Raw genomic sequence first — 13516 nt, 5'->3', positions numbered from 1 at the left:
AATGGACATACACATGCGGTGAATTTCTGCTTTTATACAAGGACACTATGTCATCATTTAAAATGTAATCAGGCATCTCAGCACTCAAAGGAATGGCATTCTGAGTCACAGTGCTTACATCCCTGCTTCCTGTCACATGGCCAAAATAAACCACTTCTGTATGGCTTAAATTTACACAAATTAACACACTATGTCAGTGTTGCTGTGAGCATTTCAGTGGTAAAATAAAAGATAGTTTGTGTTCTGCTTCTCCACCTCCAACCCAGAGCAGCCAGCAATATTTGACCATAAAGTTATTTTTTAATTAAAGTTATATACCCCCCATCACTTTGCATGGCGGTTCACAGTATAAAAACATAAAATTAACAACAACCCCCCCCCGACACACACAGTCATATTTTAAAGACCATAGATGGTTTAATCAGTCAAAGGCCTGGAAAAAGAGGAATGGTTTTGCCTGGCACCCAAAGATATGTAATGAAGGTGTCAGATGAGCCTCCCTTGGGAGAGCACTCCACAAAGAAGGAGCCACACCCTCTGGACCTCAGGGAGGGGACACAGGAAGAAGGGCCTCAGAATATTATTGCAGGATCTTGGTGAGTTCATATGGGGAGAGGCAGTCCTTCAGGTACTGTGGTCCTGAGAGAGTGAAGGCTTTATAGGTCAAAAGTGGTGATTTAATTTGGACCCATAAACTAATTGGCATCCAGTGCAGTCAGGCCATGATTGATGTAATATGTTCAAAATGCCGTGCCCCAGCAAGCAACCTGGCAGCTTAATTCTGCACCAGCTGAAGTTTCTGAACTGTCTTCAGAAGCAGCTCCACATATAATGAGTTGCAGCAATCTAACCTAGAGGTTACCAGAACATAGACAACAGAAGTTAGGCTATCCCTGTCCAGATAGGAGTGCAGCTTGGTTGAAGCTGATGGAAGGCACTCTGTGCCACTGAGACCACCTGAGCTTCAAGCGACATTCAATGGATGCATAAGTACCTCCAAGCTGTGTTCCCAGGCCTTCAGAGGGAGTGTAACCCCACCAACAGCAGGCAACACTCCATCAATCTTGTTGAGGGAACCTCGCACTAAGCTACTGCTGGATTCAGAGGAGCGGTGGGAAGAACCAGCTGGGGAGCCTACAAGGAGATCCAAAAGGGAAGAAGGCGTAGAGCCAGGGGATTGGTGGTGAGATGACAATTAGTGGTCATAGGGACAAGAGGGAGCAGACTGGGGAGGAGGAGGTATCAGAAACTAAAGAGGTAACAGTGTTGTGAGCAGGAAGAGGCTGTGGCAGAGAGCAGTTCAGAATCAGAGGCTGAAGTGGAGGATGAAGAGGAGGGGGTGGACTAGAGGCAGGTTTCTGAAGAAGCCAGGGGGTCTCCCCCAGCTGCTGTGACCTCCCTCCTGGTCTCCCAGAACCCACAACGGTATGAAGAGGGTGGAGCAGAAACATACAGATTGGGAAGGCCCCAGGAGAGGAGGAGAACTGTAGGAAGGCAGGGACTTTTTGTCCTGGCAATTGCCTCATTGGGGTAGGATCTACTGAGAAGAATTGTTGTGCTCTATAGGCCTGAGCTGTTTTGTTTCTTTGAATAAATAGTTAACTTCACTGACACCTTGTGAGTTATTGCTGACCTGTTCCTGACATATGCCCTGATATGACAGGCATTCTGTGTTCCTATGTGTTCATCTATATGGGAAAACAAACACATCTAGTAGTCCTGCTTCATAGTCTTGATGTTAAGTGTGTAACAATTTACAGTGGTACCTCTGGTTACAAACAGAAACCGTTCCGGAGGTCCGTTCGTAACCGGAAACCGCTCATAACATGAGGTGCCATTAGTGAAAGTGTGCCTCCCACTGTGCACTGGCCTCCAGCACAAGATTTCCTCTCACATCCCGGGGCAAAGTTTGCAACCGGGAGTGGCTACTTCCAGGTTACCAGAGCTCGTAACCCACAGCGTGCGCAACCAGAGGCGTTCACAACCAGAGGTACTACTGTATGGCTATGCCTTCATATGTACAGCGGTTCACTCAATGTCTCCATTGTTATTGATAATCATACTCTTTCCATGTAGATGGGGAAGGGGGTGACTACTTAGGACATCACTGTCCCTGAGTTAATGAACATGGGGACAGTAACACCCCAAATAGGATTCGAAAGTTAGCATCAAATGTGGGAGTTCTTCCTGCAGCAGCTGGCCTTCCCCACTCCTTCATGTACACATCTCTGCTCGCTCTATCCTCCTGACTGTGAAACTGTGTGTTAGAATTTTTTTTTCATGTGATAAAGCTTTTTAGGTAATTTACTTGAGTAAGAAACTGCAGCTAGCAGAGGAGTTTTTAAAATGATAATTAAGTAGCAACTAGTTAACAAGACTTGATTAAAAAATAATTATGATTTTGGCCTAGTGGAGCCAGAGGCTAGGCGAATGTACACATTATTGGTAAAAAAAAACAAAAAACCTCCCTGCTTCAACAAGTAGCTGATGAATTCGATTTTACAGTCATACTGTATTAATTAAGCGAAAGCTACGTGTAAATTCCCTTCTGAGGGCTGTAAACTGGCTGGAAGCCTAGAATATTCCCATTCCACTCATGAAATAAAAGGTAAGTTTAGAAACAAAGTTATGTGCAATGGTAATAGGACCTACTGGGAGCTATTAGTGGAAACAACATTGGGGAAAGCTTAGCTCCAAGTCGGGTTCCCATTGAGGGTGATTAAAAAGGAAAAGCAGCTTGATGAAATTAACTTGAATGAGCAAGACCAGAAAGGAAAAGGAAAACAGTTACCACCAAAGCGTATTTAGGAGGCAGAGCTGGGCAGGCTAGATGTCAGGTCACTTAATTGTCTCTCCTGAGGACAGCAAAGCAAGTGTTGATAAATTCCTTTACACTTCTAGAGAGTGAAGGAATGTTTGCATTAACATTGCATTGAAAATGGTGCTTGAGCAAAGAGGGGAGCATCTCCCCAGCAGGAAAGGCCTTTGTGCTTTTAGAATGATTCATTTCTGTCTAGGCTGCTGCAGAAGTGTCAATATAATAGAATATTGTACAAAGTCACTGTGGATTCTGTAATGTTCCTGTATTCAAGCTAATTTGGTGGAAGGGAGCACAAAGCAAGCAAGCAGCATTTCAAACAAGTAGTCTCTTGATCCCAGAAGGATGCTGAAAAACAAAATTTTATGTAGGTACCTAGTTTAAATACATATTCTACCCTTCATCCTAAGGCAGGGGTAGCCAGCATGGTGCCTATAGGTACCTACAGGTACTTACATTCCTACAGTTGACTCCTTCATAGACCTCAATGTCCCCACTGAAATTAGGTTTGTAGTCAATAAACTAGATTGTGGAGGGAAGGTTCCTGGTTGTCAGGGCTGAGGGAGTTGTTCCATCTTGCAAATGTTCCCATTGGCCCCAAAAGGTTGGTGGGTTACAGCATTAGGCACTATATACAGTAGATAGCTGCCAAAACGAATAATTTAAATAAAAATAAAACCTTAAAACTAATAAGTCAGACAATCACAATGTTTGCCCTAGCTGAAGATATAAAAACTGTATTAGCAGAAATGGACAAAATGGCTTCTTCAACAGCATAGCTGGGGTCCAGACCTACACTGTTCAATAAGGAGGGGGATACAAATCAGGAGGGAATTCCAAATCATTGGGCTCACAATACTAAATGCATGATTCCTGGTAGATATGAGCCATGAGCCATGGGGGACCACTAACAGCAACTCTTTTCAAGGCCTTGTATTAAGAGTAAGCAATCCCACATTCCAAGTTCCAGGCCTCAGAAACAATGATAATACACCAAGTTTCATAGCTAATAAATTAATACACTAATTGTACCAGTATGTGTGTATGGTCTGGCAACACCCTAGAAACACTAGCTTTCTCCAACGAGTCCTGGAAACTGTAGTTCCCACCTCACAGTGCTATAATTCTCAGCATATTTAGCAAACTACAATTTCTTGGCTTTTTTGGCAGAAATTCATCTTTCCATGGGTGGGTGTGGCAGTTTCCTCTGGGATCTAGAACACAGAGTGTTTGGCATGAAAACTGAAAGGAGAGGTTAAGGTAACTAAGCTATCTCTTGCGTGATGCAGTATAAGCAGGGGTGGGAATTAAGATATGCATTGGTCAACCCTTGCCAGGATTGGGAAGCTGTGCCCCTCCAGGTGTTGTTGGACTACAACGCCCATCATCCCTGACTTTTGGCCATGCTGACTGAGGCTGAAGGGAGTTTCAGTCCAGCAATATCTGGAGGCCAGAGCTTCCTTATCCCAGACATGGAGCCATCTTCAGTGTGAAGTAATAGCTTCGCAATCTACCCGATTACCAGCTGACTGAAGGGAACATCCCTTTGGCCATGGGTGCTTCCCCCCTCTTTTATAATATGAAAGCTGACCCCCCCACACACAAACAAACCTCTTTCAAATCAAGATCAGAGACAAGCAGGCTAGAAATAGGTATGTTTTTCTTTCATGCGTCAGACTGTGATTTTCAGACAGTTTTAAAGCACTGGCAAAATTAGGAATGAAACTCTGAGGCTGTGTCCTCATGCAGTTTTTGATTAAGCATGTTCTCCTTCATGGAGAGGACGTGTTTCGGTGGGGTCTAACAGGACACCCCCTCTTGGTTATTGGACGGGACCATTTGGATGGCCATGACTGTGATTGGGCCAATTTGGGTTGTTGGGGAAATTTTGATGTTACCATTTAGAGGGTTGGCCCAAAGGTTATATATTCTTCGCACGCAGCTTTTTTCAGTCTCTTTTGCTGCGTGCATTGGATCGCCCACCCTCCCTCCCCAATTTAGGGCTGTTGCATTTGACATTGCTATGCCTGTCATGGGGTCGTCTGCTTTTGGGGCAGGGGCCTGGTAGGAATTTTGTCCATTTGGCAGATTGGCTGGTACCATTTGGTTTTTGCCTACTGCGTAGCAAATCGTTACAACTTGTAAGGTTGCTGTTAGGCATTGGTTAAAATTTGGTTGGTGGAGGGGTGAGGGTTGGCTGTGCCTGCCCCTCCAATGCTGCTGCAAGGGAATTCCATTAAAGGAATCCAGGGGTTTGCCATGCTATTGTCCGTATCCCTGGCAAGGGGCTAGGGCCGTGCAAGCCCCTGGGAGCATGCGGGGAGGGGTGACGGTATGGTGCCCAGCCTCATTCTCTCCCCAATATTGTTTTCCCTTACCGGCTTTCACTGGAATCCGGAAGTCAGTTCTGTCCCGGGGCGGGGACAGATAGTCGTAACCAATGCCTAGGCAACCACTCACATTATGTATTTTAATAAAGTTGTGGCCAAAATTATGTCAAAAATCTAAAACAAAAATTCTGTGTGAATTGTGATTTATTTAGGGGGTGGCTTGGTGACCTCGACATGCAACTGCTGATTCTGGGTGCTGCTGCTCTACAATCACTGGATGGTATCTTCAAATACTGACAAGATTAAAACCAGGACACTTGGTGGCAGCATAGAATAAGAAATGGACCCTAGCTGACATACCTAGCAATTGAATTACATTATTATGATGTTATTAAGGCCTACTTGGATTATAACAGCATTTTTATTGGGGGTGAATAGTTGTATTTATTTTTCTCCCAAACTAAGCCCATTCCAACACAGAATTAGCTCCAGGAAAGGCTTTGTGACAAACGCTGAAATCCTGTTCATGTTAATTCAGAGCTCTATTCCACTGTTTTTAATAGGGCTTAAGTATGTTCAAAATTGCAAGCTAAGGCCAATTCTGTGCACACCTTCTTGAGAGTAAACCCCATCGAATGCAGTAAATAATAGTATTGTGCTTGCCAATCCCCTATTTTTTTTCCCTTCCTCCTCTTTTTACAGTTCGTGGGTCTTTAAAGAGCTTGCCTCTTTAATGTGAAAAGATTCAACTGTGACTTCTGTAGATCAATTTATTGTTAAAGGCACAAGAGCAGGCCCAGTTACTTTCCTTGTTGTCAATACTATTTTTGCTGTGCCATATTGTATGCTGCTATACACAGTGATTGGGTTGCCTGAAACCAATGGACGATGAAGCAGCAAAGCATGCAGTATTTGGGAAGTTGGATCCTCCTAACAGAGGGTCCATGTTGTGCTCCACCCCTGAAACTCTTCCTCAACAGGCTTGTGGGTGGGGCTTGCCCCGCTCCAAGCCGGTGGTGCCAAAGTCATGCCACTGGTCTTTAGCCAACTGGTATCGTTGCAAAGGTTGGGGGTTGGGGGTATCTATTTGGCAGTGCGACGTAGGGACCTCCTTTTGCTTCGCGCTGCCGAACACTCACCCACCCATTAATTAGGTCGTGTTTGGCCTTGCTTTGGACAGGTTGGTCGCCTGTTTTGGAACGGGGGCCGGGTAGGAATTTTTCCCAGTGTGGCAGATTGGCTGTGGGGCTGGATCTGGTCTGAAGCCCGGAGAGGGGCCAGGGCCATGCCAGGAGCCCTGGGAACCCCAGGGGTGAGACAAGTCAATATACACTGATGGACAGCCCCCTGCTCGTTGTTTACCCTTACAGGCTTCCTGCAGGGTGGGGCAGGAGCCAGATATAGTTTGATATCAATGCCTATGTCAATACCAGTCACATTTGTGTATTCAATAAAGTTGTGGCCAAAATTTTCCCATTAACATTTAAGCTAAATTCTGTCTCCACTGTGTCTTTATTTCCATGGGGGATGGGTTTGGGGGCTCGAAGCACAAATACTAAATCAGACCAAAGGCCCATATAGTCCAGCATCCAGTGGTCAACCAGATGTCAGTTGGAAGCCTGCAAGCAGGACCTGAGTGCAACAGTGCTTTCCTGACCAGTGATTTCCAGCAGCTCGTATTCAGAGACATACTGCCTATGACATTAGTACATAGCTTATGTCTATTAATCATTGATAGCTTTATCCTCCATGAATTTGTCTTTTAAAGCCATCCAATCAACTATCATAGTTTTTGCTTTTACACATCTCCTGCCTCCCAAATTTTCTTTTCACCTATACATTTTTAAAGCAGTCTGATTTGATATAAATTTATATCATAAAATATCCCAGACACATAACAGAATCTATGTCAAGGACCTGATTAGTTTTGGGGGTTGGAGGGCATGGCAGGAAGAGAGAGGAAAGGAAATGTGTTCAGGGAGCAAGCCTGTTGTCAAATGTTTTGTGTTGTAAGCTGTAAAAGCAGGGAGGGAGCAAAGGTGTTCCCACTCCCCTTGAAAACATACTTGAAAGCTTTTCCAACAACAACTAAATAAACAAGAAAGAGAGCACATATCAATCTAAGCTTGTTTACTTAGAAAAGTAAGTGTAATAAAATTTATTTCCATTTAAAATTGAATCATCTATCATTCATCATGTGACTCTTCATTATTTTATTATACAATTGAATAAATCTAAATACATATGCATATGATAAAAACCCCTTCCCTCCGCCACCCCCCGCCAGTCTTCCCTGCATGAAGCTAGGACCTCCCAAAAGCAGTTGTGTAATTAAAAGAAGATGAGAAAAATCAGCAAAGCAATTCTGTGACTAATTGAACAATTTATTTAAATAGGGTCTATTAATGAAGTTCACACTTTTGACAACCAGTATGATGCTTTTGCAGAAAAATATTCCTAGACACAAGACTTTTATTTTTTATTTTTTAAGCCCTTTCAGTCTCCCATCTTGAGGCTAAGTACAGCAAACTGTACATTTCCACCCCTCTCTCCAAGGCTGCATTATTTACTTCTGTGTGCTTGTGTATCTGTGTCTCCCTTGTACCTATTAGGGACTATTCTCATACCTTTCTTTTGATATCTATGCTACTGATTACTTCTGCCATTTTAATTTTAGAGAAAGTGTTTAATTATAAAGGATCTGTACTATAGAATAACAGTGGTAACAATGCATTGAAGACAAGTAAATATTTTGGGGAGGGTGGTCCCAGAGCCCTAGCCCCACCATCCCAAAGAGGACAAAATGGGTGAACTTTGGTACTCTTTTGTCCTCCTTCCCCCAATGTCTTTCTCTCTATCTGAGCTGGCTCCCTGCCTGTTATGTTATATGTGGGGAAACCCATGTGGAGTTCCTCTCTGTGTAAAGTCTTCAAGCTGTCCCTGCGCACGCCTGACAAATCTGCTCCATTGTCAAAATTTATCTTTTCCCTCACCTCCAGTCTCCGTTGTTGTGTGTCCTGGCTGAGGGGGAAAACATAAGACGGGTGGCCATTGGTCAGGGGTGGTCTAGTTGAGATTCCTGCCTTGCCACAGGAGTTTGGCTAGATGACCCTCAGGGGTCCCTTCCAACTCCACAATTCTCTGGTGCAGGCTTGTGCAGAGTTTTAGGTACAAGTTGGATGCAATGCAAGGGGTGCATAGGATTGCAGCCCATCTTATGCACCGTCTGCTCAGGAATAAGTCCCACTGATCATGATGAGACTAGATTGCTGCTGTGCAGTCCTGTTTTTTAAATAAATGTTCTCCTTTTCAGATATTACAGAGCATGGTGAAATCACAATAAATAAAACCTCCCGTTCAGTAGTTTCAAGCACTACTACAGGTTCCACATAATATCTGTACTGCATTGTTTACTGTGACAGCACCTGCACTTTGGAAATCCCAGCCTATTGCAACAAAGCACGTGCCTTTGCTAGACTCTTTTCGGGCACCTTCTAAAAGCATTCTTCTTTAGGTAAACATACCTAGAAGCTTAGGAAGTTGAAGTAATTTTAATATTAATATTTTAGCTTTTGTATGTTTTAAAGTAGGATTGTTTTTTTAAAAAAAAAATACTGCTGTGTTTTTTGTTTTGTTTTGGTAAACCACTTTGCAGTTTTTTTAAAATAAATTTTATTAAATAAATAAACAATAAACATAAATAAAATAACACAAGCCAAAACACAATCCATCCTGTAGATTTAAGTCGCCTACTTGTTATCAGAGGCCCAGAATCCACATTCCTTTGTAAGAAAATATGAAATAACGTAAAACCATTTTTGTAGGCAAAAGCAAACAAACAAACAAACAATGGGGGGGTGACAAGAAATTTTCCGCACCGGGTACCACCTGACCTTCCTACACCTCTGATGCCACCATGCTCATTTGTACATCTGCACAACTATTTCACTGATGCACCATATTGTAGCTTTTGTTGTCTTCAGGCAAAATGGCAAAGACTGGATACAGATAATAAACCAACCTTGTTGAAGCAAAATAGGCCTGGGTTTGCCAAGGTTTGATTGCACAATTCTATGCAGGCAGCCTACATAGGATTAAAATGCCTCTCCACTTTCCCATCTCTTATTTGATTTCACAGTTCATACAATACAATAAAGCCAAGGTTTGACACACAGTGCATATTTTAATGGTATCTAGTTTTGAATAACATTCTTTTCTCTCTTCAGCTCTACATTTTTTGTATTTGTTGTCTTCCTAACCCTAACCCTAAAAACAAATAACCCTTCAAATAATCAACTGGGTCAAATAAATCATCAAAGCTCATGTACCAAATGACTGCAAAAGTCTGACAAATTATATTTCTGTCATTCAGTTCTAACAGGCAACTTACAGATTGTGTGCCTCCTCCACAAGAGGATCAAAGGGTGGCAACATGAGAATGGACATTTTCTGTGGTAGCTCCCTGCTCTCCTCTTTTCCCAGGCCTTTGGCTAATTAAACAATCAGTGGCCTTTAAAGCTGGGCCGTGGGTATTGTTTTTCTTTGTTATGATGGTATGCGTTTTTTGCATTTTTATACAAAAATACTGCCCCATGATCCTCAGATGAAGGCCAGTATAGTAATTTAATTTAATTAATTAATTAATTAATTCATACATACACATGGTGCTAAGCTATGGTTATTATTAATCAAGGTTTATAAACCAACAACAGGCTTTAGAGTGTGGTTTCTTCATGCTTAATCAATGATGCTTAAGCCACCAGGCCAGGTTGAAACCATGGCTTAGCATGAAGTGTGAACCAGGCCTGTGTTTTGAGCCTGTAGATTTATCTTGTTGATAGGAAGGTAATGTTACTCTATGCAATGATTCAGTCACATCCTACATTGTGCAATCACTTGAACCATGAGACATTTATTAGAAGAAAACTACTCTCTCTGGAAGAGCCTTCTACCTGCTAGCTTTGCAAGAGCTTCTTTAACATCAGTGTTTCTCAGAGAGTATATGAGTGGATTGAGGACTGGAGTTACTACTGAGTAAAGGATAGCAATAACCTTGTCTTCTTCTAAGGAGTAGGCTGAGGCAGGCCGAAGGAAAGTGTAGATAATTGTGGAATAGTAAAAGCTTACAACTAAGAGATGGGAAGAACATGTAGAGAAGGCTTTCTTCTTCCCTTCTATTGAGCGGATTTTGACTATGGTTCTTAGGATAAATCCATACGATGTTAATGTTAAGGCACAACTACCTATTGCAATTAGCACAGAAGCTGCAAAAACCATCATTTCATTCAGACTTGTGTCTGAGCAAGAGATCTTGAACATAGGTGGTAGCTCACAGAAGAAATGGTTGATGATGTTGGAGTTACAGAAGGAAAGCTGTGCTACCAGTCCTGTGTGTACTGCAGAATTTACCAAGCCTATTAGCCATAGTCCAGCCATTGCCCCAATGCAAAACTCAGTCCTCATGATGCTTGAGTACTGGAAAGGATGGCAGATAGCAGCATAGCGGTCAAAAGCCATGAATGCAAGGAGCAGGAGCTCAGTCCCTAGAGCCAAGGTGAAGAGAAAGACCTGTGCAATGCAACCGGGAAGTGCAATTGTCTTTCTTGGTGCAAAAATAGTTTGCAGCATTTTGGGAACTGTAACAGAAATAGAACACACATTTATTATAGACAAATTGATGAGAAGAAAATACATTGGCGTGTGGAGTTTGCTACACGTGCAGATGGCAAGGATGATGAGGACATTGCCTACCAATGCTGCTGTATAGATGAAGGTGAATGCCCAAAATATAAATATCTGATGTTCAGGGGAGCTGGAAAGACCCTCCAGGATGAACTCTGTAATGGTAGAATGGTTCTTCATTTCCAACACTGTGACTCTGCAGACCTAGACAAATAAATCACTCTATGTAGAGACCATACCAGTTGATAGGAGAGATCCCTAATTCAGAAAAGAAAACTTTCCACGTGTTGGATTTATTAATAATAGCATATGAAGAAAATTATGGTTCGCATTTAAGTAAAGGGCAATAAAAAAAAGAGTAACAGGCTACTTGCTAAGTTTTAAAATAATGCTAGGCAGCAAATACTGTTCACAGGCAAGATGTCTACACAGTGGAACTTACAGTGCTATCCTATGCACATTTGCTCATAAACAAACCCACTAAATTCAATAGGACTTAATCTAAGTTAAGTATGTACAATAGTGCAGTTTTACTATACGCAGAATTGTATATTTAAATCAGGATCTGAAGAGCAACTGAAGCTCACACAAGACAACTTAAATAGGCCCAGTGTCATTTGCAACTCTTAAAAAAGAAAACCACACCTTTAAACAGCTGGTCCTAATGTGATTTCTGGCTACTTGTGAGCAGGTATTGTATATATGTTGTTGTGAAAAAATAAATTGCAACTAGGATTTGGAAGAAATTCAATTCAGTTCATATTTAAAGGTTGGCCTATCTAATTTGCAACAAACCTGAAACAACAAACCAAACACAGCCATTCTTCAAAATCTACACTTTCCAATTTTGCAGTGAAATTCTGCATCCCAAGTGATGTGTACAAAAATCCATACATTGGGATATAGTGTACATACAAATGCATACATTTGTGAAAATATACAAAAAATATCCCTACTTGAAGGGAAATTGTTTACAAAATGCATATATTTGGGAAATTGTGTAGAATAATGTATATTTTGAGAAATTCTCACATACTTGATAAATTTTCATTAGGAGTTGTTTTGTTGTTTTAAGCAAACTGATGTAGAAATGTGGAGAATTCAATTTAAGACTAGAGGGACAAGAAACTGCAACTGACAGGTGCCCCCATCTTTAGTCTGATTTTTGGTTAATGATTACATTGCCTGTTTTGCCAACACACCCAAGAAGACTTGAGATAAGAAATATGGGGAACAGGTTATATTTATTACATTATAACCATAGAATTTGCTATCAGAATAATCCAACCAAATTAACCAAAATCTATCTAAAACAAAGAAGGAAAGAACAAATCCTCACCTCAATTCCAGTTTTTTCTGAAGAAATGTTTCACAGTCTTCTCCTGAAATGCTTCAGTGTTCATGTTCACTATATTTGCTGGCTGGAAAGATTTACTGATATCCTTTGGATGTATTTCTAGGCAAGCCAATATTGTATTACCTTGATGCTCATCTGACAAAAGCATAACCATGTATAATTGGGCTCCACATACTTCCTTAAATAGGGTGTGGATGCCATTGGGAAAAACAAAAGACATTTGAGATTTCATGAGAACCATAACTACAAAATGAAGGGGGGGAAGGAAGCGCCATCACCTTCCCCCAATGAAAAGGGTAGTCCGGTAGAGGACTCTGGGGGGCGTTGCCCTGTCCAAAGCCTAGGGAGGTGAGGGCCCACGGCATGACTCCGAGCGGTGACACCCGTGGGATCCTAGTTGGCGTACTTCAACAGCACTCCCACGGCTGGTGGATAACCCTTCCTGGTCTCCATGCTAGGTAGTCGATAGGAGCCAATGCCTAAGGCCAATACCTTCCAATTCCTGTAATCAATAAAGCTGTGGCCTTTTACGCCCATTAACCTTGAATAATGTGTCCGGTGTCTTCATTTCACATGGGGGGAGGGGACTTGCCACACAACCATAACTACAGCTGTGTCCCTATCTGCACAGGGATAGTCTAACTTAATCTATGCTATTGTAACCTCTAGGTTAGGAACACTGAAGATGGTTCAGAAATTTCAGCTGGTACAGAATTTGGTGGCCAGGTTGGTCACTGGGGCAAGACAGTTTGAGTATATTACACCAATCCTGACCTGACTGCACTGGCCCTTTTTTTAAGGGAAATAGCCTTATTCCGAATAGGATTCCTTGCAAGAAAAGGGAAAAATTGACAGCTATGGTGCTGGCAGGTGGAGTCCACTGAACTAAAAGCTCCGTAGATCCTCCAAAGGCCCTGATCCTCTGGAATGTGCATAAGAGGGAAATAGTCTCTAATTTCTATCTTGGTTGCTGTGAGCCTGAAGGAATTGCGATACACCTCCGCTTCTCCCCGAGTACACTCTGTTGTATTGTTTTATTTATACGTTAGTTGAAGAATTAAAGAAAGCCCAGAAACATCATATATAGCTAATGTATTATTGTTCATAAGCACACAAATCTCAATGTATGAAATATATGTTAGGATATTTCCGTTCCACCTTAAAAGGGAGCAGGCTTTGTGAGTCACAGAGTCTGCGTATTTCCTGTTCACAGGATGTTTCTGTTGTGTCTTTGCTTTCGTTTCTCTCTCTCTTTGCCTGAACACGCAAGCAGGCAGTCATGTTTTTCTTTGTTCTGACCAACGCTGAATAAACTTCTAAATAATGCTC

The 13516-nt window shown here is 42.1% G+C and overlaps 1 protein-coding gene across 1 annotated transcript; it reads right to left on the bottom strand.

Moving 5' to 3' along the window:
* Window positions 1-10074: 10074 nt before the first annotated feature.
* LOC310748611 (olfactory receptor 13G1-like) lies at window positions 10075-11010 on the bottom strand (the record flags this gene model as incomplete). Its single annotated transcript, XM_083584463.1, has 1 exon — window positions 10075-11010. One exon carries the CDS (start codon window positions 11008-11010, stop codon window positions 10075-10077), a length of 936 nt encoding a protein of 311 aa, XP_083440589.1.
* Window positions 11011-13516: the final 2506 nt, after the last annotated feature.

This window comes from Podarcis filfolensis, assembly GCF_964270895.1.
Source record: "Podarcis filfolensis genome assembly, chromosome: 13".
NCBI lineage: Eukaryota > Metazoa > Chordata > Lepidosauria > Squamata > Lacertidae > Podarcis > Podarcis filfolensis.
This window is presented reverse-complemented; position numbering and strand designations above follow the sequence as displayed.